Source organism: Gobio gobio (genome assembly GCF_949357685.1).
Source record: "Gobio gobio genome assembly, chromosome: 12".
NCBI lineage: Eukaryota > Metazoa > Chordata > Actinopteri > Cypriniformes > Gobionidae > Gobio > Gobio gobio.
In genome coordinates this window covers 42,060,713-42,082,530 of record NC_137105.1, presented here as the reverse complement: position 1 = coordinate 42,082,530, position 21,818 = coordinate 42,060,713, and the positions used below count along the sequence as shown (strand labels likewise).

Genomic DNA, 21,818 nt, shown 5'->3' with positions numbered 1-21,818 from the left:
CCCAAATCAGAAAAAGTTGGGACAGTATGGAAAGCGCAAAAAAAAAAAAAGAAGTGATTTCTAAATTTACTTTGACTTGTATTTCATTGCAGACAATATGAACACAAAATATTTCATGTTTTGTCTGGTCAACTTCATGTCATTTGTAAATATGCATCCTTTCCTGTCATTCAGACCTGCAACACATTTCAAAAAAAGTTGGGACAGGAGCAATTTAGGGCTAGTAATGAGGTAAAATGGTTAAATAATGATGTGATTTGAAACAGGTGATGTCAACAGGTGATTGTAATTATGATTTGGTACAAAAGCAGCATCCAAGAAAGGTCTAATCCTTTAGGAGCAAAGATGGGCCGAGGATCGCCAGTTTACCAACAAATACGTGAGAAAATTATTGAAATGTTTAAAAACAATGTTCCTCAAAGAAAGATAGGAAGAGATTTGGATATTTCACATTCAACAGTGCATAACATAATTAAAAGATTCAAGGAATCTGGAGGAATTTCAGTGCGTAAAGGACACGGGCGCAAGCCTAAGCTGAACAACCGTGATCTCCGATCCCTCAGGCGGCACTGCATCAAGAATCGTCATTCATCTATAAGCGATATCACCACATGGGCTCAGGACTACTTTGGCAAACCTTTGTCAAGTACCACAATACGTAGTTACATCCACAAATGCCAGTTAAAACTGTACTGTGCCAAAAGGAAGCCCTATGTTAAAAGCGCCGTCGACTTCTCTGGGCTCGAAGGCATCTGGGATGGACCACACAGTGGAAACGTGTACTGTGGTCAGATGAATCAGTATTTCAGGTATTTTTTGGGAGGAATGGATGCCGTGTGCTCCGGACCAAAGAAGAAAAGGATCATCCAGACTGTTACCAGCAACAAGTCCAAAAGCCAGGGTCTGTCATGGTATGGGGTTGTGTCAGTGCCCTTGGCAAAGGTAACTTGCACTTCTGTGAAGGCACCATTAATGCTGAAAAGTACATAGAGATTTTGAAGCATAATATGCTGCCTTCAAGAAGACATCTTTTCCAGGGACTTCCATGCATATTTCAACAAGACAATGCAAAACCACATTCTGCACTCATTACAAAGTCCTGGCTGCGGAGGAAGAGGGTACGGGTACTTGACTGGCCTGCCTGCAGTCCCGACCTGTCTCCAATAGAGAATGACGCGACTAGAGCGAGAGAGCAAATGCTTAGGGAAGCCGGCTGCGCTGCAGTCACAGGACTTCACGAAAGAAGTGTGTTTTGGTTGTCAGGGCAAGACAACCCTGCACAACTTCCCAAAGAACCCAGTGTTAATGGGACAGTGGATGGAGTTTGTTTTTCCGGAGCAGCAACGGAGTTGTGCAAGTGTTTTGTTTGTTCCCTGAATTTCGGAGACAATGGTTTATAAACAAGGTACAGTTCAACTCCGGATTAATGCTGAAAGATGGAGCAGTCCCAGCTATTAAGGTTCAAGGTCGTATGTTGGAAGCAGGCGGTGAGTAAAACTGCTTCAGATGTCTTTGTGTTGTTAGCTATCGACTCAAATGTGCTAATATTCCATTGTTTTTCTATGTAAACACGCACTAGTCTGACGTGCAAAGCCGTTCCGTTTGCTACTGCTAATATTAAATCGCATACAGTCCATAAACCAAATTGTGTCCTCATAAACCACGAGTAAACACACAAATGTTGTAACACTCGCAAGCATGACAAGCCGCTAAGCAAGTATATAAGTTACAGTTACAGTACATACCATTGAGACGTCCAGCTGTAGTCGTCATTGCAGCTTCTCCTGTTCAATTTCAGCCTCTAGATCTGATTCTGGATCATATATGTATGGCTAAATCTGATTGATCTCAATGGTTTATTTTGGATAACGGTTTTTTTTCTCCACGTTTAAGGATGTCAGAGCTTTCAGACGGTCTCAACGCAATAGCTGCGCGCGCTCGTGACTCTTTAGCTCCGCCCACACGATACGCCCCCAGCTGCTCGTTTTTTTTCGGAAAGACTCTGTACTGCGTATCTTTCTTTTATAAATATAATAAAACTAAAGACTTTTCGGAGATATGAAGGATGCAATACTACTCTATATCTACTCAAGATAGACATGAGACTGAAACTGAGTGCCCCCCCCCCCCTCTTAATGAAAATAACACACATCAACCAAAATATGCAAGATTAAATAAGATTAAATGTGTCCATTATAATGTAAGATTTACTATATTTCATGGGGTACATCATGTTCTCTTCAATAAATTTGAATATGAGCCAAGGTCAGACCGAAATTGTTTGGGTAATGGGCAATCAAAAACAAATGTGCAAATGTCTCCTCTGCTTGTTCACAAAAAGCACACAAGCTACCAATCTCTGCATTCTTAAACATATTACAACTGACAGGGTATATTTTGTTTAAAATGTATTCCTTGAAAAGTGATTTACCTGTTGGGAGATGGAAAAGCCAATGATGATGTCACCCTCAGGCACCTCCCAGGAAACGGTTGCTGAATCAGCTCTCAGGTGCATAACCGACACATTAACCGGAGCGGGTGGACGGTCTAGAAACACAAGATAGATATGAAAATTAACTTTAAATCTTTGAGCCATAATAATTTATATAACCTGCTAGGCCTTATTGCCCACTTTGGAGCCATGCATTCCAAGGAAGGAAGGCAAGTTAGGCAATGTTAGCTTCACTTCCTGTCTCCTGAGAGACCTTCACCTGATCGATTTTTCAAGGCAGCATAGATGTATCCTTCATTGCCTTTGATATCCCACAATCCTGTGCGTTCCATTCTGTGACAGTTGAGCTAAAAAAAAATAAAGATGGGTGGCGTCTGAAAGTTCCGTTTGATGGTCAGTTTGTGTGTGAACGTGTTTTTCAGCAACTTTTTCCACTTAGTTATCACCAAAGCCCTCTCTATTTTGTTGTAGATCATTAAACCGTTGCGCTGCCTCAGAAGTCTGTCCGGTTCCTTCCTGCAAAGTCATTGTCCGATAGGGCAGTGAGGCAATAAGTCAGCAGCCTAAGCTTTTGGACGCAGCCTGTGTTATTAATTGTAGAGTGATAATGATAGAAATCATTGGCTGCCATACATGAACTGACATACCGTTATAACATTTCCACTCTAATCTTAGTGACTTCAGCCAAGGCATATTTTCAAGAAAACCTCTAAAGCAATAACCTACTGTCAAACAAGAAGTCATGGACAATCTATTACCTTCCCAAGAAAACACAACAATAATCCACAGGTCTGAAATATGTTGCTGTGCTCTGTTTTTATTTGCTGTCCTTATTTTTAGACCGTCTGAGTCGCTCGCCAAGAAAAGCTTTCCAATCTGACCAATCAGATTTGGGAAGAAAAACATTTACTCTGTGACTCTCTTCTTACCAGCTTGCTCTCTGAGGCTCGACGGCTTTCTCTAAAAGCAAACTTGGTACCCGCAGATGTTTTATGCAGAGGTGGACAGTAACTAAGCACATTTACTTGAGTACTGTACTTAAGTACACTTTTTGAGTATCTGTACTTTACTGAAGTATTATTTTTTTAGGGAAGCTTTTACTTTAACTTCACTACATTTGAAAGACAAATATCGTACTTTTTACTCCACTACATTTCTATCAAGGTCCTCGAAGTCAAAAGTCGTTTCTGTAGCAGCTTTGCAAGTCAGTGGATGATTTTTTTTCTTCTTTAAACATTTTTTTTGTGTGCAAAATGTAAATGTCTGGGAGAAAGAGAAGCGTAGACGTATGGATGAATCTGAGAAAGCTTGATGAACGAGCTCAGTTCAGTCTGTTTTTTGTGCCTCTGAGATGCCAGAGCTCGAGTACTGAATAGAGCTTTCTTTTGTGTTTTTTTCACACTTAAACAGACCAAAACACACAAAATGTCAATTTTCATTTTGGGAAGTATTCACGTAAACAAAGTTGATTATGTCTTAAGTGAACGTGAACAGTTGGGGGAATATCGGATGTGTATCAGTGTGTAGGATTTGTGCATTCTGCCTTAAAGCGACAGCAGCTTTATAAAAAGCTTTGTAAATTTTAAGTATTTAAATGAGTTTAAGGTGGTCGTATGGAGCATCACTGACTGGCTTAAACCACCATGGCATAGCGTGCATTTATACAACAATGCAACAATAATAAAATAATGCATTGACCAAAAAAAAGGAAATTTACTTTTGATACTTAAGTACTTTTAAAAGCAAGTACTTCTGTACTTTTACTTAAGTAAAAATAGTTTTTAACAACTTTCACTTGTAGCAGAGTCATATTTGACCAGTAGTACTTTTACTTTCACTCGAGTAATGGAGTTGTGTACTTTGTCCACCTCTGGTTTTATGCAAAGCTACAGTGCATTTCCTTTTTCCTTAATGCTAGTACAACCCTCCTGGGTTATTGGGATCTTGAAAAGTTGTTTGGTTCCATTACCACTTCATTTGTGATAAAATGAGTCAGCTTTCAGAGGAGGCGACAAAATGACTGAATCGAAATCAAATTGACAATTGCAGAAATCACCAGGGATTAAATCACAGAATCAGCCATGGATTTTATGAAACCTGCAGGATTCATAAAAACACAAAGAAATTGAGTGTTCTCTTCATGACAATATTTCTTATTGAAATTGCTTTCTAAAATTGATTGAATCCAGCACACTTTGTCCAATATGGGACTTTTTTTAAATTCAGCTCAGCTGTAGGGTGCTCGATCATGATTTAGGAAGCAATAGACAAGCTAATTAGTATCACAAAAAGCAGAGGGGAACAGTGACAGGTCCAATACTCCAGCACATGCCTCTGTCGCTGTGGAGAAAATAGAAAGGCGATGAACTAGACTGAACTATGAGAGCATTTTCCAGCATCTCCTCTGAGCAGTGGTCTAATGGACTTTATGTGTTTGTGTGGGCGATTGCAAAAAGGGGAAGGGGTGTTTTTTTTGTTCCTGCACCCAAACCCATGCAATAACATCAACAACAACAATTACAGACTCTTAGCTAAGTTACATAACAGCTGTTTTGAAATAAGTTATGGCTTGTTGCACAACGATTCTGTTCCAGATCTGTATGATGCATCTTTTCCTAAAGGCCACAAAATGAACAGGCATTTTCAGTAGTAGAGTACAAAATAATGCCTGAAAATCATACAAACATACTCATATTTCTTCTGATCAATAATTAATTAGCATAAATATAAATATAATATAAATAATGAAAAATGTATACAATACGTTTATTTAAAAAATCTGCCAAATTTGGTAACACTTTAGTTTAGGGTCCAATTCTCACTATTAACTAGTTGCTTATTAGCATGCACTACTATTGGCTGTTTATTAGTGTTTATAGAGCACATATTAATGCCTTATTCGGCATGATCTTATTCTACAACCCTTACCCAATACCTAAATGTAACAACTACCTTACTTACTATTAATAAGCAGTAATTATGAGTTTATTGAGGCAAACGTCATAGTTGATAGTTAGTTAATAGCGAGGATTGGGCCCTAATCTTAAGTGTGGCACTTTTTTTTGTTTAAAGGAACTCATATTTCTACTAATAAATATTAAATTAGCATACTAATAAGTTTAAACATTTTACAAATTAATGTATTTTAAAAAATATGCCAGATGGGTAACACTATTATGTTTTTGGTAATTAAGTTATGGTGGGTAGATATTTGTTGTTTTAATTATAATTAACTGAATATCATTTCAAGATATTATGCCAAATTTTAATGGAGGATGATATCAGTACATGCTTCTTTTTTTTTTTTTTTGAACTACCTACTTCTAAAGCTAGGTGAATTTACTCTTAGATATTAGTTTATCTAACATACACAATATTGCCAAACGTTTTGGGATGCCTGCCTTTATATTCACATGAACTTTAAACCATCTCATTCTTAATCCGTAGGGTAGGTAGCTGCTGGTAGAGGTGTTAGAGAAGCCAACAGGGGGTGCTCACCCTGTGGTCTGTGTGGGTCCTAACGCCCCAGTATAGTGATGGGGACACTATACTGTAACAAGCACCGTCCTTCGGATGAGACGTTAAACCGAGGTCCTGACTCTCTGTGGTCATTAAAAATCCCAGGATGTCCTTCGATAAAGAATAGGTGTGTAACCCCGGCATCCTGGCCAAAAAAATTTGCCCATTGGCCCCTGTCCATCATGGCCTCCTAATCATCCCCATATATATATACGATTGGTATCATCCCTCAGTCTCCTCTCCACCAATCAGCTGGTGTGTGGTGGGCGTACTGGCGCAATATGGCTGCCGTCGCATCATCCAGGTGGATGCTGCACATTGGTGGTGGTTGAGGAGATTCCCCCCTTCTAAGTAAAAGCGCTTTGAGTGAGTGCCTAGAAAAGCGCTATATAAATGTAATTAATTAATATGGAGTTGGCCCACCCTTTGCAGCTATAACGGCTTCAACTCTTCTGGGAAGGCTTTCCACAAGTGTTAGGAGTGAGTTTATGGGAATTTTTGACCATTCTTCTAGAAGCGCACTTGTGAGGTCATGCACTGATGTTGGACGAGAAGGCCTGGCTCGCAGTCTCCGCTCTAATCCATCCCAAAGGTGTTCTATCGGGTTGAGGTCAGGACTCTGTGCAGGCCAGTCAAGTTCCTCCACACCAAACTCGCTCATCCATGTCTTTATGGACCTTGCTTTGTTCACTGGCGCTGGTGCACAGTCATGGTGGAACAGGAAGGGGCCATCCCCAAACTGTTCCCACAAATTTGGGAGCATGAAATCGTCCAAAATGTCTTGGTGTGTTGAAGCATTAAGAGTTCCTTTCAATGGAACTAAGGGGCCGAGCCCAACCCCTGAAAAACAACCCCACCCCATAATTCCCCCTCCACCAAACTTTACACTTAGCACAATGCAGTCAGGTAATTACCATTCTCCTGGCAACCGCCAAACCCAGACTCGTCCATTGGATTGGTCACTCCAGAGAACACATCTCCACTGCTCTAGACTCCAGTGGCGGCTTGCTTTACACCTACTGCATCTGACACTTTGCATTGCACTTGGTGATGTAAGGCTTGGATGCAGCTGCTCGGCCATGGAAACCCCATTCCATGAAGCTCCATAGAATATTTAGTAGTGCACAGATGGCAACCTCTCATGGTACCACGCTTGAATTCATTGAGCTCCTGAGAGCAACGCATTCTTTCACAAATGTTTGCAGAAGCGTCTGCATGGCTAGATGCTTGATTTTATACACCTTTGGCCATGGAAGTGATTGGAACACCTGAATTCAATTATTTGGAGGGGTGTCCCATTACTTTTGGCAATATAGTGTATCTAACATGATATAAGTTCTCACAAAATAAAAGACATGGTACTTGTACCTTTAATGCTTTAGAAACACCATGGAAAACCAAAGTGTAATGTATTTGTGGAAAGAGCCAACAAAATAAAAAAGCAAGCATCTAGGATACAATATAAGGCAAGCAGAGGAGCTTGGATCTGCATTCTTCATTCATCCGATTTCTTCAGAGCTAACCATCGGCAACAAAACCCATAATGCATCACAATGCTGAAGGATCATATCAGTATCAGACTGATAATCAATGTCCTGTGTTGACGCCCTAGGAGGTCACTAGTATGGTAGCACTCCTTTCCATGCAGCTATGATTATCATACACAATGGGGGTCAGGGCTGATTATGCTGGTCTTTCTTGCCCTCAGCAATGGCTGTGTAAATTGGATGGAGAGAGGTCTGACTCCAGCTCTGCGCCATGGATAATCATTTAGAGGAAGGAGAGGGCCACCTTGGTGAAGGCTTGCACATCAAAGCGTCTATGGGTCACATGCATCAAACCTTCCATTTTAATGAGTCTCCAAAATTGCAGCTACATCATTGTTTTTGAGTAATTCTGTGTGCCAGAGGTTATTGTGAAGCTCTACACATTTACACTGACGGAGAATGTATATGTTAAATAAGATATTGCTACACTATCACACATGCAAAGAGGCCGTGAGTCAGACTGGAACATAGACAAGGGGAGTATACATTTGGCTGTAGGAACAAGGAAAAACAGCACAATTGCGAGAATTAACAAATTAATACTGAGCGTCTTACATTTTAGACAATATCGTCGGCTTTTTTGCTTCATGAATGAAGTTAGTGACATCACAAACCCTAAGATTTCCATAAACCCTGCCCCCGGGAACACGCAACAAAAGGGTGAGGCCATGTTGGGCTGCTTTAGAGAAGAGAACGTGTTGTTGCAGTAGAGCACATTTAGGAGCTCAAGCTGTCGCATCCGTCTTTTCGCATTTATTGCAATACAGTATGTAACACAAATGCAATAGCGTGTCATAAAAGCAAGATGACAACATAAGTTATAACCACAATTAAACTAAACTATACATGTTCTATCTTCATGCAGCATATATTCTCTGGCTCTATCTTACAACAGTTCCAACACGAGCGATTTAAAGATTATCATGGCAGGATATGCTAATCGATGACTTGAAGATAGTTAACCACATTAGCTACATAAACATCCACTAAACATTCAGAAACGTCCTGTTGCGTTCTACACGTTGTCACATCTTCTTGAGTCTCTCCATCATTGTCCGACTCCGGTTTGAACATAAAAGGCTGAACAGTTTCTGACATTTTCAGTGCGTGTCTGCGTGAGGTAATCGTAGCTGCTAACATGAAGTCTTGAAGGTCCGCTCTCTTCTAGAAAGGGGGCCGGGAGCAGCAGCTCATTTGCATTTAAAGGGACAAACACAAAAATGTCAAGTTTTTGCTCACCCTCAAAAAGTGACAATTTTAACATGCTATAAAAATGATCTGTGGGGTATCTTGAGCTAAAACCTCACTTTGAAGACATCAGCGACTTATTTTACATCTTGTAAAAAGGGGCATAGTACCCTTTAAATTAATGACATGCCTTTAAATGAATCACTCACTCATAAAAATGTCACCATAATGAATTGCTGAGAAATCCCCCCGTGCTTTTGGAATGTTGCTCGACTAATGGGATCAGACAACCGGAACTAACTGTTGGTTAAAGATATTTTCAGCATCCAAACAATTTACAGACACATTTGTCAGATACTAGAAAGGCTAAATAATATTGTTTTTGTCCATTGGTGTAAGAAGTAATCTCCGTTATAGTGTGTTGTTACAGGAACTAAACACTGATCATTCCATCTGTCCAGCAGATGCTCAGTGAAGTGAAAAATTAAAGATTTTCATAAACTGATTTCATGGGAGAACATCTGCAGGGGTCATTTCTGCCGCATCAACAATTGTTTTAGCACCTCAGAGTCTTAAATTGCGTCTCATGTTTACAACACGTTTGACACATTTGTCAAAGAAAGCAGCATGTTTTTGTACAATCAACAACATTTTTTACTGTCAAAACACATCAAAGTCCCACTGACTAAGAATCTATTCTAGTAACAGAGAATTTAATGCCAAAAGAAAGTACATTATGTACTAATGAATTATGAAATGACATAATAAATTGCCTTTTTAAAATACACATCAACTTAATATAATGAACATTCTTCACTGACTGGGAAAAGAATGTTCTTATGAAATAATTCATCAGGTTTTTGTCATTTTAGCGTAATTTACCTCACTCTTCCCCCACAAGAGCTCATTGTCCTTGAAGTAATAGGTGTTGAAAGTAGCTTCAAATAAATTTTGACACACGGCCAGGCATAAACTCTGTGATGTGGAAAATTATTGTTTAGATAAAGGAAGACGTGAGTTATGGTGGCATTTGCAATGTATTATCTCACTGAATAAATGAAATATGTTAAAATACAAAATATGGTCATTACTTACCCACCCCATTCCAGTCTAAAATTATTTTCCAATGCATTACACGTTTTTTTCAGTGATTTATTCTGCTAAGCTACATAACATATTGTATTGTATTATATTGTATGTCTTAAAGGGATAGTTCACCCAAAAATGAAAATCCTGTCATCATTTACTCATGCTCTAGTTGTTCCAAACCTGTTTGAATTTCTTTCTTCTGTCTGACACAAAAGAAAATATTTTTAAGGATGTCAGTAACTACTTTTGTCTATAATACATGTCAGACATTGCAAACGCTGCAAACGTTGATGAATATGCTGATGCAAGCTTTGCTTACTTCCATTCGTACCTTACAAGAAGTGATTTATATGTTTATAGAGCTAATAAAGCCTAGACCCACATAAAACCAGTACACATTTTATGCGAAAAAACCCTGCATAACATATATTATTGGCTGTTATTTTCTCTGTCACATCTCAACCACCGAAGCACAAGTCAGAAGCACTCAAATAGCCATGTTACATAACAGAAAGAGGAGCGCAGGTCACCTTGGGTAATACACGGAGCATACAGTTCAAAAGCAAGAGGCCACATGAGACAGAGACATCCTGTCAGAGTAATCCACATGAAACAGGCACATAGCAGCACTTCAGCTGGTCTTCATGACTGAGAGCAGACACGGGCAGTTCTAAAATCTCCTTCAAAGAGACCTTCCACATGCAAGTTCAACTACAATCCACAAATATGAAAGCAGAATAAACATGTGTTCAGAGAGTCAGCAGCATTCAAGGCAAAATGGTGCTTGGCTTTGATTCTGCTAGCTAAAAATACACATTAAGGCTGCAAAAAGAATCTTGATTGCTGTTTCTCCTCTTTTCTTTAAATGTTAAGTAATGCAAGTCCCCCCAACTGTCTAAATTGCAAATGTGTATATTGATTCCTTTCTTGAACAACTGCTTCCTTAACCAAATTGAGGTTTTAAAAGAATCCTCTGGCTGCTTCTAAGGTCTGTTTGGTAATTGCAATAAAGAGAACACAACACAAAATCATTTGTCTTTACCAGCAAAATGTGGCATTTCTCTCACACGTCTCTGTCCATCACTATGTCATCTCATGCTCTAATGACCTCCAGGCATGCAATGGATTCTGGTAAGGGGTTAGAGAGCTTCATGATAGATTACGTGAAATGTTGTGCTGTCTGATCCTTTCAGGGTAGACAATGCACTCACAGATGGAGCTGCAGGGTGTTCTATCAGCACAAAGCTGTAGAGGGAACGCGTCTCAGCCTCCGGGGAGCACTGCACTTTCCCGGCAGAGCGAGATGTCACTGTAACACCAGAACACCCCACACCACACTTAAACAGTCATTGGGTTTTCAAGGACAAGACGGGGAACTTAAGCCTAGGACACTTACACAAGAGCAACATGATTGTAAGTATGAAGTTTATGCATACCGGTATATCCACCTTATTTTTGAAGATTTATAGGCAACAAAAACAGTCATTGTCTTTGACATGCTGCTTGATATTGAAAACTATCATTTTATTTCAAGGTCATGATAAACACATTGGTTTGTAGTGCAAAGTTACTCCTGTATAGTTCTGAGTAAATAAACAATGTTCCTTCGAGTCTGCTGTGCGTGTTAAAGCCACACCGATCCGTGACAGTCAGTTACTTTGTTTTTGCTCCACAAACAAATATAGTTAATTCAAAGAGTCAGCTGAGCTGCCACATGTCTCTGTAAAAAAGATGGACGTCGCACCTTCACTCCCTTTCATTGTAGTAAGTGAAGCCGCCAGTTGACGCTGACATCTTGAGTCTCGAGTCTACGCAGTAGTGAACTTGGAGCCCAAGTCTGCGCAGTAGTGAACTTGGAGCCAGAGTCTGAGTAGTAGTGAACTTGGTGCCCGAGTCTGCATAGTAGTGAACTTGGAGCCCGAGTCTGTGCAGTAGTGAACATGGAGCCTGAATCTTCCCGAGTCTGCGCAGTAGTGAACTTGGTGCCCGAGTCTGCATAGTAGTGAACTTGGAGCCCGAGTCTGTGCAGTAGTGAACATGGAGCCCGAGTCTTCTCGAGTCTGCGCAGTAGTGAACTTGGAGCCCGAGTCTGTGCAGTAGTGAACTTGGAGCCCGAGTCTGCGAAGTAGTGAGCTTGGAGCCCGAGTCAGCGCAGTAGTGAACTTGGAGCCCGAGTCTGCGCAATAGTGAACTTGGAGCCAGAGTCTGCGTTGTAGTGAACTTGGTGCCCGAGTCAGCGCAGTAGTGAACTTGGAGCCCGAGTCTGTGCAGTAGTGAACTTGGAGCCCGAGTCTGCGCAGTAGTGAACGTGGAGCCCGAGTCTGTGCAGAAGTGAACTTGGAGCCCGAGTCTGCGCAGTAGTGAACTTGGAGCCTGAGTCTGCGCAGTAGTGAACTTGGTGCCCGAGTCTGCGCAGTAGTGAACTTGGAGCTTGAGTCTGCGCAGTAGTGAACGTGGAGCCCGAGTCTGCGCAGTAGTGAACGTGGAGCCCGAGTCTGTGCAGTAGTGAACGTGGAGCCCGAGTCTGTGCAGTAGTGAACTTGGAGCCAGAGTCTGCACAGTAGTGAACTTGGAGCCCGAGTCTGCGCAGTAGTGAACTTGGAGCCAGAGTCTGCGTTGTAGTGAACTTGGTGCCTGAGTCTGCGCAGTAGTGAACTTGGAGCCAGAGTCTGCGCAGTAGTGAACATGGAGCCCGAGTCTGTGCAGTAGTGAACGTGGAGCCCGAGTCTCTGCAGTAGTGAACTTGGAGCCCGAGTCTGCACAGTAGTGAACTTGGAGCCAGAGTCTGCGTTGTAGTGAACTTGGTGCCCGAGTCTGCGCAGTAGTGAACTTGGAGCCCGAGTCTGCGCAGTAGCGAACATGGAGCCCGAGTCTGTGCAGTAGTGAACGTGGAGCCCGAGTCTGTGCAGTAGTGAACGTGGAGCCCGAGTCTGTGCAGTAGTGAACATGGAGCCCGAGTCTGCGCAGTAGTGAACTTGAAGCCCGAGTCTTCGCAGTAGTGAACGTGGAGCCCAAGTCTGCGCAGTAGTGAACTTGGAGCCAGAGTCTGCGCAGTAGTGAACTTGGACCCCGAGTCTGCACAGTAGTGAACTTGGAGCCCGAGTCTGTGCAGTAGTGAACGTGGAGCCCGAGTCTGTGCAGTAGTGAACTTGGAGCCAGAGTCTGGGCAGTAGTGAACTTGGAGCCCGAGTCTGTGCAGTAGTGAACGTGGAGCCCGAGTCTGTGCAGTAGTGAACATGGAGCCCGAGTCTGTGCAGTAGTGAACTTGAAGCCCGAGTCTTCGCAGTAGAGAACGTGGAGCCCGAGTCTGCGCAGTAGTGAACTTGGAGCCAGAGTCTTCACAGTAGTGAACTTGGAGCCCGAGTCTGTGCAGTAGTGAACGTGGAGCCCGAGTCTGTGCAGTAGTGAACTTGGAGCCCAAGTCTGCGCAGTAGTGAACTTGGAGCCCGAGTCTGTGTAGTCGTGAACTTGGAGCCAGAGTCTGCGCAGTAGTGAACATGGAGCCAGAGTCTGCGCAGTAGTGAGCGCAAAGTGGAGCCGCGATATCAAGGTCCCACCCACACCCAGAACAACTCATAATGTCAGTGTGAAATAAACAGTTATGGAAAAAAATTTGAGGTGAAGCTCCAATCTCCTCACGAAGATCCAGAAAAAAGTCTGTTGGTGCCTCAGTGACAACTCAGAGAAGCTGTCAATCTCAGCTGTCAATCATTACGTCACACCTCTGTTTTTATAGCATCAAATAAATAACTAAAACCAAACTTATTTAAAGAACGAACACTTAAACTAACACCAGCATGATAAAAACTGCCTAAAATGACAGAAATGTCTTTGGAAAAAAATAATATTTGAAGTGTAATTTGATTGTTTAGTTTGTCGATCGAGGCACTTTGGCTTCACTTTTCAGGACTCGTGTGGCACACTTGCTCTGAACACATAATAGAGGGATTTCATTTCTGAAAGAATGAATCAGTTGGTTTAAAAGATTTGGTTGAATGAATGATTCAATGACTCACTCATAAGAAGTCAAAACAAAAATTATATTGAGGAACTTACATTTTAGACCAGTTTATTGCCAGTTATCTGATTTGCTTCATCAATGAAAATACTTGCAAACAAACTGAGACTGATGCGTCTAAATATGAATCCTGCTGCATGTCATACATGCAAGACTGTTTAGACAATATTTGGCTTGGTTTGGACAGATTATGACATGTTTATTGTAAAAGAGGCTAGTGTCACATCAATAAAGCTTTTATTCGCAAATGTCTGCTCAGATGCTATAATATACCAGTCAAACGTATTTTGCTTCATATTGATGTTTAAATATTATAGCCTAATGCTATTTTTTTTATTTAATATCAGTTTGTCAGAAATGATTCTGGAGTTTTGTTTTGTAGAAAGTGATTTTTGTTTTGTAGAAAGTGAATTGCTTTCTTTACAGTGAATTTCGTTTTGTATAAATTGTATCTTACTTTTAATTATTTATTATTAAATTTTTTAGCATGAGACTACTTTCAAAAACAAAAAAGTACAAAAAATGTATAAAAAATGCTCTTCTTAGTCATTTTGTCTTGTTTCTAGTCTAAATATTTAAACATTCTTAAATCAAGATGCATTTAATAGATAAGTACAATTTTCAACTAAGTAAAAAGAGCATTTTTTCAGGGTAGTCAAATCTTTTGATCATTTAAAATATAATAGGCCTTTGTTGACTACATTCTAAATAAATGATTCTGGAGTTTTGTTTTGTAGAAATTTTTTTGTTGTTGTTTTTTTGTAGAAAGTGAATTGTTTCTTTACAGTGAATTTTGTTGTGTATAAATTGTATCTTCATTTAAGTTATTTATTATATATTTTTTAGCAGGAGATTACTCTCAAAAATTAGAAAAAATGTCCTTAGTAATTTGTGTCTTGTTTCTAGTCTAAATATTTAAACATTCTTGAATCAAGATGCATTTACTAGATAAGTACAATATATAATATATGTCCTTTGTCCTGTTGCTCTCTGTCACATAGGCCTACCTGAAGCTCATTCATTATGCAGCTCATTATGCAGGTACACTGTAAAAAAAAAAAAAATTGGGGGGGAAAATTTAGAAAATTGATCATTACATGTTGGCCCAATAAATGACTTCCAAATAATTATCCCCATGCAAAAATATGCATTGTACTAATCAGAGCTTAAGGTCTTCACTCAAAGTTAAAATTGTATATTTACAGAACATATTTAATTGTTCTCAGTCAATCTATGAAGTTGAAGTGAAAAATCCATGTTGGATGAACAAGTCCTACGTCCGAAAAACTGTATACGCATGCGCAAAATGCGCTTGAGGAAAACCGTTCATGTGGAGATTTCAAATGCGGGGAGCGCAGGAGCAGGGGCGCGAGCGCGACCAGACTGCAGAGCCAAACCAGCCGGTGCTGAACTGAAGAAACAAACATTCCCAAGAGAATAGAGATATTCATCGTCACAACAAGACATTGGTGAGTATTGAGCACTGACATTATTCTCCAGAGTTTTGCTTCATGACCCGGTATGAAGTTTAAAAGACATTTTGTATAATCACGAGTTCATGCATTCATTGGTTTCTTGTGTCCTCGTTTACCACATAATTGTCTAAGGTTGCCAATAGTTTTATTTTCCTCATGTCTTATGTCTAAAATAATAGGTAATAAGTAATTTAAGTCATTTGTGTGATATATGCGGCATGCGACCATTGAACACGGTGACGTTAGATTGCGTTTGGCGTCGGCCTCCTTTAGGGCTTAAGTTATTGCCTTTTAATATCAAACACATCAAGCTTGTGATTTTCTTATTCGTCCATTCATTCATCTCATCCTCATTATATAATGAAGAACTTCTGTTCTGTCATTTTCCAGATGTGATGCAGGGAAACTTTGCCATTAATGTTTTTATTTTTATTTGGAGGTTTTTAGCCTATGCAGTGCCGCGTTTCTTCACCACATTAAGACATACTGTTATGCAGAAGACTTCTTAAATGTATTCAGAGTTTTTACTTATTGAAAATAATGTATTTTCACCAAATATCCTGTGTTGGAATTGACTTGTTAATAAAGTAATGTGATAAAATGTCAACCCTGTTGTCTGTGTTCATTTTGCTTAATATATTTATGTTTTTAGTCATTTTTTGTCTTTTGGGACAGTGAGAAATAAACAATTGTTACTACAATTTAAAATATTTAATTGGACCAACCTCACAGTTTCACTGTAAAATATTTCTCCAATTCAAAATGTTCTAGTGACCGATCACATCTACATTTTTTAGTTGGCCAAATTGAATTTCTGTGAATTAAATTCAATTCACAGAAATTCAATTTGGCCAACTGAAAAATTTAGATGTGACCAGTCACTAGAAATTTTAAATTGGAGAGGCCTGAAATTTTTTACAGTGTTGGTATATTACATTTTTCCATTGGCTCAACATATTATTTCTAATTGAGCCCATGTTAACAGACTGTTGCCACAGGGGTTAAAATTCAATTCAAAGAAATTAAATTAGGCCAATTGAAAAATTTATATGTGATCAGTCACTAGAAAATTTTGAATTGGAGAGGCCTTACATTTTTTACAGTGTAATTATGCGGGCTATCATGTTCTTTTGTCCTTATTCATTAGATATCACACCTCCAAGCATATGGGCTTTGTGAAGAAAAACTGTCTTACAAATTTTAAATCAGTGTATTGTTTTATGTGAATGAGTAGGCTCAATGATTCTCAAATCAGTTTAAAGCAAAAACTATAGGCAAATACACCCATTAGTCAAAAGTATTGTGGACACATATCTATTATGTGTTTTGAGGCCTTAATTTTAAAACTTTTTTTTTCTTCTCAAAAACCATGCATAAACATCTTTCTCTCAAAAATACAAGCATGTACATACATGTTGTTCACATATTACGGTAGCCCAGTTTGTGCTGAATACAGTGTAATTACACTTTTGCCAGTAATGTGTTTATAAGTAACTGAAAAAAAACCAAATGTCAGAGCATGTCAAAACTTCTAAAGGGCCCAAAACAACTCAGACTCCTAGGGGTTAATGATCTACAGCAAGCTTTGGTGAGAACTAAACAAATTTTGAATACTACAATAGAAATGTCTCGCTAAAAATGACATCGGAAGTGGAAAACAGTGGTCAAAAGCGTAAATTTACACACAAACTGACCAGCAACCGCAACTTTCAGACGCCATCTTTCTTTTTCTAGTTCAACTGCCACTGAATGGAACGCATAGGATTGTGGGATATCAAAGGCAGAGAAGGATACATCTATGCTGCCTTCAAAAATCGATCAGATGAAGGGATCTCAGGAGGCAGGAAGTGAAGCTAACATTATATATGAACTAGTGCTGTCAAACGATTAAAATATTTAATCGCGATTAATCGCATTAATGTCATAGTTAACTCACAATTAATCACAATTAATCGCACATTTTTATTTATTCTAAATGTCCCTTGATTTCTTTTTGTCCCATTATTTTTTCTTATTTTAATGCTCTTATCAACATAGAAAAGTGGATCGGCTTGCTTTGTTCAAATGTTTGTTTTATTGAAAACAACATTGGCATACTTTAGTGTTCGATTTCACACCAACATTCTCACTTGGAGCAAATAATCGCTCACACAATGTAACACTGCCCATCAATAAAAGGGTGAAACAAATACTTTGTTGCACAAACAGCCCCTTCAACAGCCCTTTCTAAGGGATCAAAACAGGGTGATACAAAATAAAATTACAAAGTGCACATGCAAGGTAAACTAGGACTCCGCCTATAGTGCAGTTAAACCAGGGGTCGCCAACTAGCGGACTCCGGTCCGAATCCGGACCGCGAAGCCTTTTGACGTAATGAAACAGTTAACGTTGCAATGCTCAGTTACTACGTTCAGACCCAGACGCGCGGTCAAGCATGCAGTGAAGAAGAGACTGATGGTGCGTTCACACCGGACGCGAATGACGCGACATGCACGCCGCTTAATCCGCGCCGCAGAATGTCTATTTGCGTCTTTGCATTGACTTAAATCACTCGCGCAAAACGCTTCATTCGCGTCTGGTGTGAACGCACCATCAGAGCAGAAAGCAGCGCTCAAGACAAGCACTTTTAGTTGAAGACCCCTGAGTTAAACCATGGCTTAATACGTTTCTCATTTCGGCGTCTCACGCTTGCCATCCACGTCTACTCTTTTAATGGCCCAAACGAGTGCGGGCAGCCGCAGCGTGCCTGATGTTTTGTTTCCGGTCTAGCTACATCCGGAGTGGTGTTGTAGTTTTTCTAACGTTACTAGTTGTTGCAACAGCATGTGAAAAAACTACAAAGTTTGTTAGACCAAAAAGAACGTTAATCTCGCGATAAAAAAATTGACGCCGTTAAAATAGGTTTGCGTTAACGTCGTTAATAACGCGTTTAACTGACAGCACTAATATGAACGTGTCCAATGTTGCTGTACCCAGATAGGCTACAGCAATCAGCTTCGCTAAACATTCAAACATCTATCCTATTGAGTGCAGAGCAATCTTTGAAAGACAACCGCTTATCCCGTCCCTCGGATCAAGCCCTGCCAATGGTGTGTTCCCAGACCCAACATCTTGATGTGAGTCTGGCTTGTCAGGCTAAATTGAAAGCAGTTTTTAAAAAAATAATAATAATAATTAGGAGGGTTTCCGGCCACTTAAATTTTGTGAACCCACCAGCCGCCACTGGAAAAATCCAATAAACCATAGGGGTAAATGAGACACAAATTTGTATAAAGTCGAGGGTACAATTTTTGTACATCTTCTGATGGTCCATGATTTGTAATTGAATTAAAATATTACTTTTGGCCTTGTATTGTATTATGTTGTTTTCTACTAGATCTTCTGAACCTAGTTTCCTACATTTGATGTTTCTTTTTAATTCAATTTTATGTCCTTATTTCAAGGCAAAGTACCTTTCAAAAGACACATAATAAAGTCAAGAACAAAAGTTAATCCTGTCCTTGAGTGGAAATGTTTGTAAAACACATTTTTGCTTTTCTTTTGTTCAAAACTAGATGTCCTCAATTGCCACCCAACAGCACAAGGAGAGTCTCTTATTATTATGAGTTTGTCAATAACAGTGTAACAATCACGTTTCATGTATTGATTTTTATCTGTGTTATTAACAAAATGAAAAGTAATTCAAATAAATAATCTAATTTCCTCGGTGTCTATCCAAAATATCAAAATGTCGGCTACATATGCAAGACTACCCCTTTATGGACAATTACCTATGAATACTAATGAGATCACACAGTCATGCATTCCTGCCCCAGCATATCACCTGTGCACTAGTACCAACTCATTTCCTGCTGACAATGACGTCCCTAGCTAAACTCATTTGATTGGTTTGTAGGCTCTAGCAGTGATCCGTGAACACTTCCCCTCCCTGTGCCCGCAAGAGATGGAATTGGACAATGTGGCAGTTTAAGGTCAATGTAATTGGTGACTACAGTCCAACAGGTCTGGCCTGCCGATGCAATTCTCTTGTCACCTCAACACGAGCCAGATGAGGTGTTGGAAGTCGGACAATTTTTATCAGGCAGCCAATTTCAGCACAAATGCTCAGGATTTACACAACATGGCCAGAAGTATTAGAACACATGAACGCCACACCCATATCTGTGCTTGTTGAACATCTGATGGAAAGGTTTTCCCTCCAGACATCGGTTCTGTCTGGCTCACAGTTGCCGTTTCAGTTCGTCCTAAAGGTGGTCATGGCGGTTCAGGTCTCATATCATTTCACCAGACGTGATCTAACGCGAGTTTAACTGAAAGGGAATTTGCAGTAGTATTTTGAGCAGTGCAGTGCTCTGAGTGACACTAACTAGATCAATTCAGGTGTCTGTTGTCAAGGTACACACACCGAGATGAATTACATTTTTTCTCCAGTCCTAAATCTCTGCAAAGAAGCTGCTCTGGATTATAAACTAGGACAAATTTCAGGCTGCATGATCATAATTTCTCACACATAGCTCTCTTTAAATTGAATCAAGTACATCTATTGTGCTGTTCTTGTACTGGATACAGTTTGCATGCATTTGTGTTGAGAACGCTTATGTTTAATAAGTGAGTGTAAAGGTTAATTAGTGTTACATGCACTAGTAAATTATTACTTTTAATATGGAGTCGTTGATAATGAATTTTGCACTATTCGGTTATGTTTTTTAATCTATTTTGCAAAAGGAGAGGTGTCCTGGTTTCTGAGGAGCAACTTTCAGCACGGGAAGTGCTCATATATCAGACAGAAACGCTGTGCTTGTGAGAACAGAAAGCGCCAACTGCTGCCTTATCAAAGCTACCACAAAATCCCAGATGACTCAATCAGGAAAAAAGGGAAAGGATCAGAAAATTATTTTCCTGACATGCTTCCATGCCTCAAATTACATGCATGAAAATGCAAAAATTCACCAAAAATTCCAGAGGGATACAAGAAAAAGCTGTTTAGTAAAAATATGGCAGGATTTTACAACATTTAAGCTTTTTTGTAGCTCAAACGGTAACGGTGCTAGCAATGCCAAAGTCATGGGTTTAACTCCCAGGGAATACATGAACTTCTAAAATGTATATTGAATGCAATGGAAGTCACTTTGGTTAAAAGCAATTTCTTAAAATAAAACACTGCACTCAATGCAAATCAAAGCAGGCTTTAGTTCATTTTCTGACACATTGCACTACTTGTTTGCTTTTAATTAATATTTAATTTAGCCAATGCAATAGTGTCACATAACACAACTGCAGCTCAGTGGTTGATTTCTGTTTATCCTGACCAGAATTATATGGGAATTTTTACTGATATCATGGGCATATAATCTTGATATAATCAAACTAATCTTTTAAATATAGCATAACCACTCATCTTACTAAAGTACAAAAACTACTTGGCAGGACTATGCAGATAATTAATTTTAATTGAATTCAATATTAATGCCCAGAAAGACAACATTTAGTCTCTCTCTATTAATATCGTAAAGCACAATTTGGTCAGCATGTTCTGTATTTATAGGCCATATTAAAAGCATGCAACATAATGGAGATCGTTATCTCGAGGTACCTTTCGTCTTAAATTTAACAATCCTATTTATGGAACCTATTTCATGGCATGATTTTGCTCAGAGACGCACAGAGACCCAAACACAGAGCATCCAAGCAAACTAGCAATGGTTCAGTTCATCTAATTTGAAGAAACACACGTGTATCCATTCAATACAAGACAGAACACTGATTATCAGGCACATTTTCGTAGTAAGAATAAACTTACTTGCTCCAACCAGAAACAATTCACAACCGAAGAGCAACAGTCCGACTGAGTTAACAAGGACAAGAATGCGAGCCATATCTCCACAGATGTCAAAGAATCCAAATGGATGTAGTTATCTTCTTTTGCTTCTAAACAGCTTTGTTTATAGCAGCATTATAAATGATTATGAATTCTTCCAAATAAACATCTTAAATAAAGTAAAGTAAAAATCTCACGATGGACATGTTCGCGAATCCTATCAAAACACGTGCAGGAACGTCCATGTCAGCTGCAGGTTTAATATCGACTTTCCATCGACTTCCAAAATGCTTCCGTCTCACTTCAGATTCATGCTCGATTCCTCCGAAACTGGAGGTTGAGAGGGAGCATCAAGTTCAATCTCAGTGTCGGAGGTGTTCAGATCCTACCGCTCGTACATGTTCGGGGTTCGGGTGTTGAGCTTGAGCGAGCGTGAGGCGATAAGCACCACGGTCAGCTCCAGCGCTGATGCGCGCGAACGCGAGCCAGAGACGGCAGATATATTCATTTATGAATGCGCGCGCATCAAGACAATGTGGAGATCCCAGTCATTCCTCAATGAGTTCCCTCATTCATTACAAAGCCGTAACCAAGCACTGACATAGATGAGGTATTTTCGTTATTTTTCCACCATGAAAATGTTTTTAAAAACATGATTTTTAAACAAATTTTAGTTTTGGGGTGAGTTTGAGGAAAATATGCTTGATTCAAA

At 39.7% G+C, this 21,818-nt stretch overlaps 1 protein-coding gene across 1 annotated transcript in view; it reads right to left on the bottom strand.

Annotated features, from left to right (window-relative positions):
• fndc4a (fibronectin type III domain containing 4a) overlaps positions 1 to 21,580 on the bottom strand; it is a 58,163-nt gene extending 36,583 nt beyond the window's left edge. The window contains exons 1-2 of the mRNA XM_079831543.1: positions 21,089 to 21,580; positions 2,432 to 2,547 (exon numbers count right to left, since the gene is read on the bottom strand). Coding sequence (XP_079687669.1) covers positions 2,432 to 2,547; positions 21,089 to 21,164 — 192 coding nt within the window. The 5' untranslated portion in view covers positions 21,165 to 21,580. The remainder of the gene's footprint in view (positions 1 to 2,431; positions 2,548 to 21,088) is intronic.
• Positions 21,581 to 21,818: the final 238 nt, after the last annotated feature.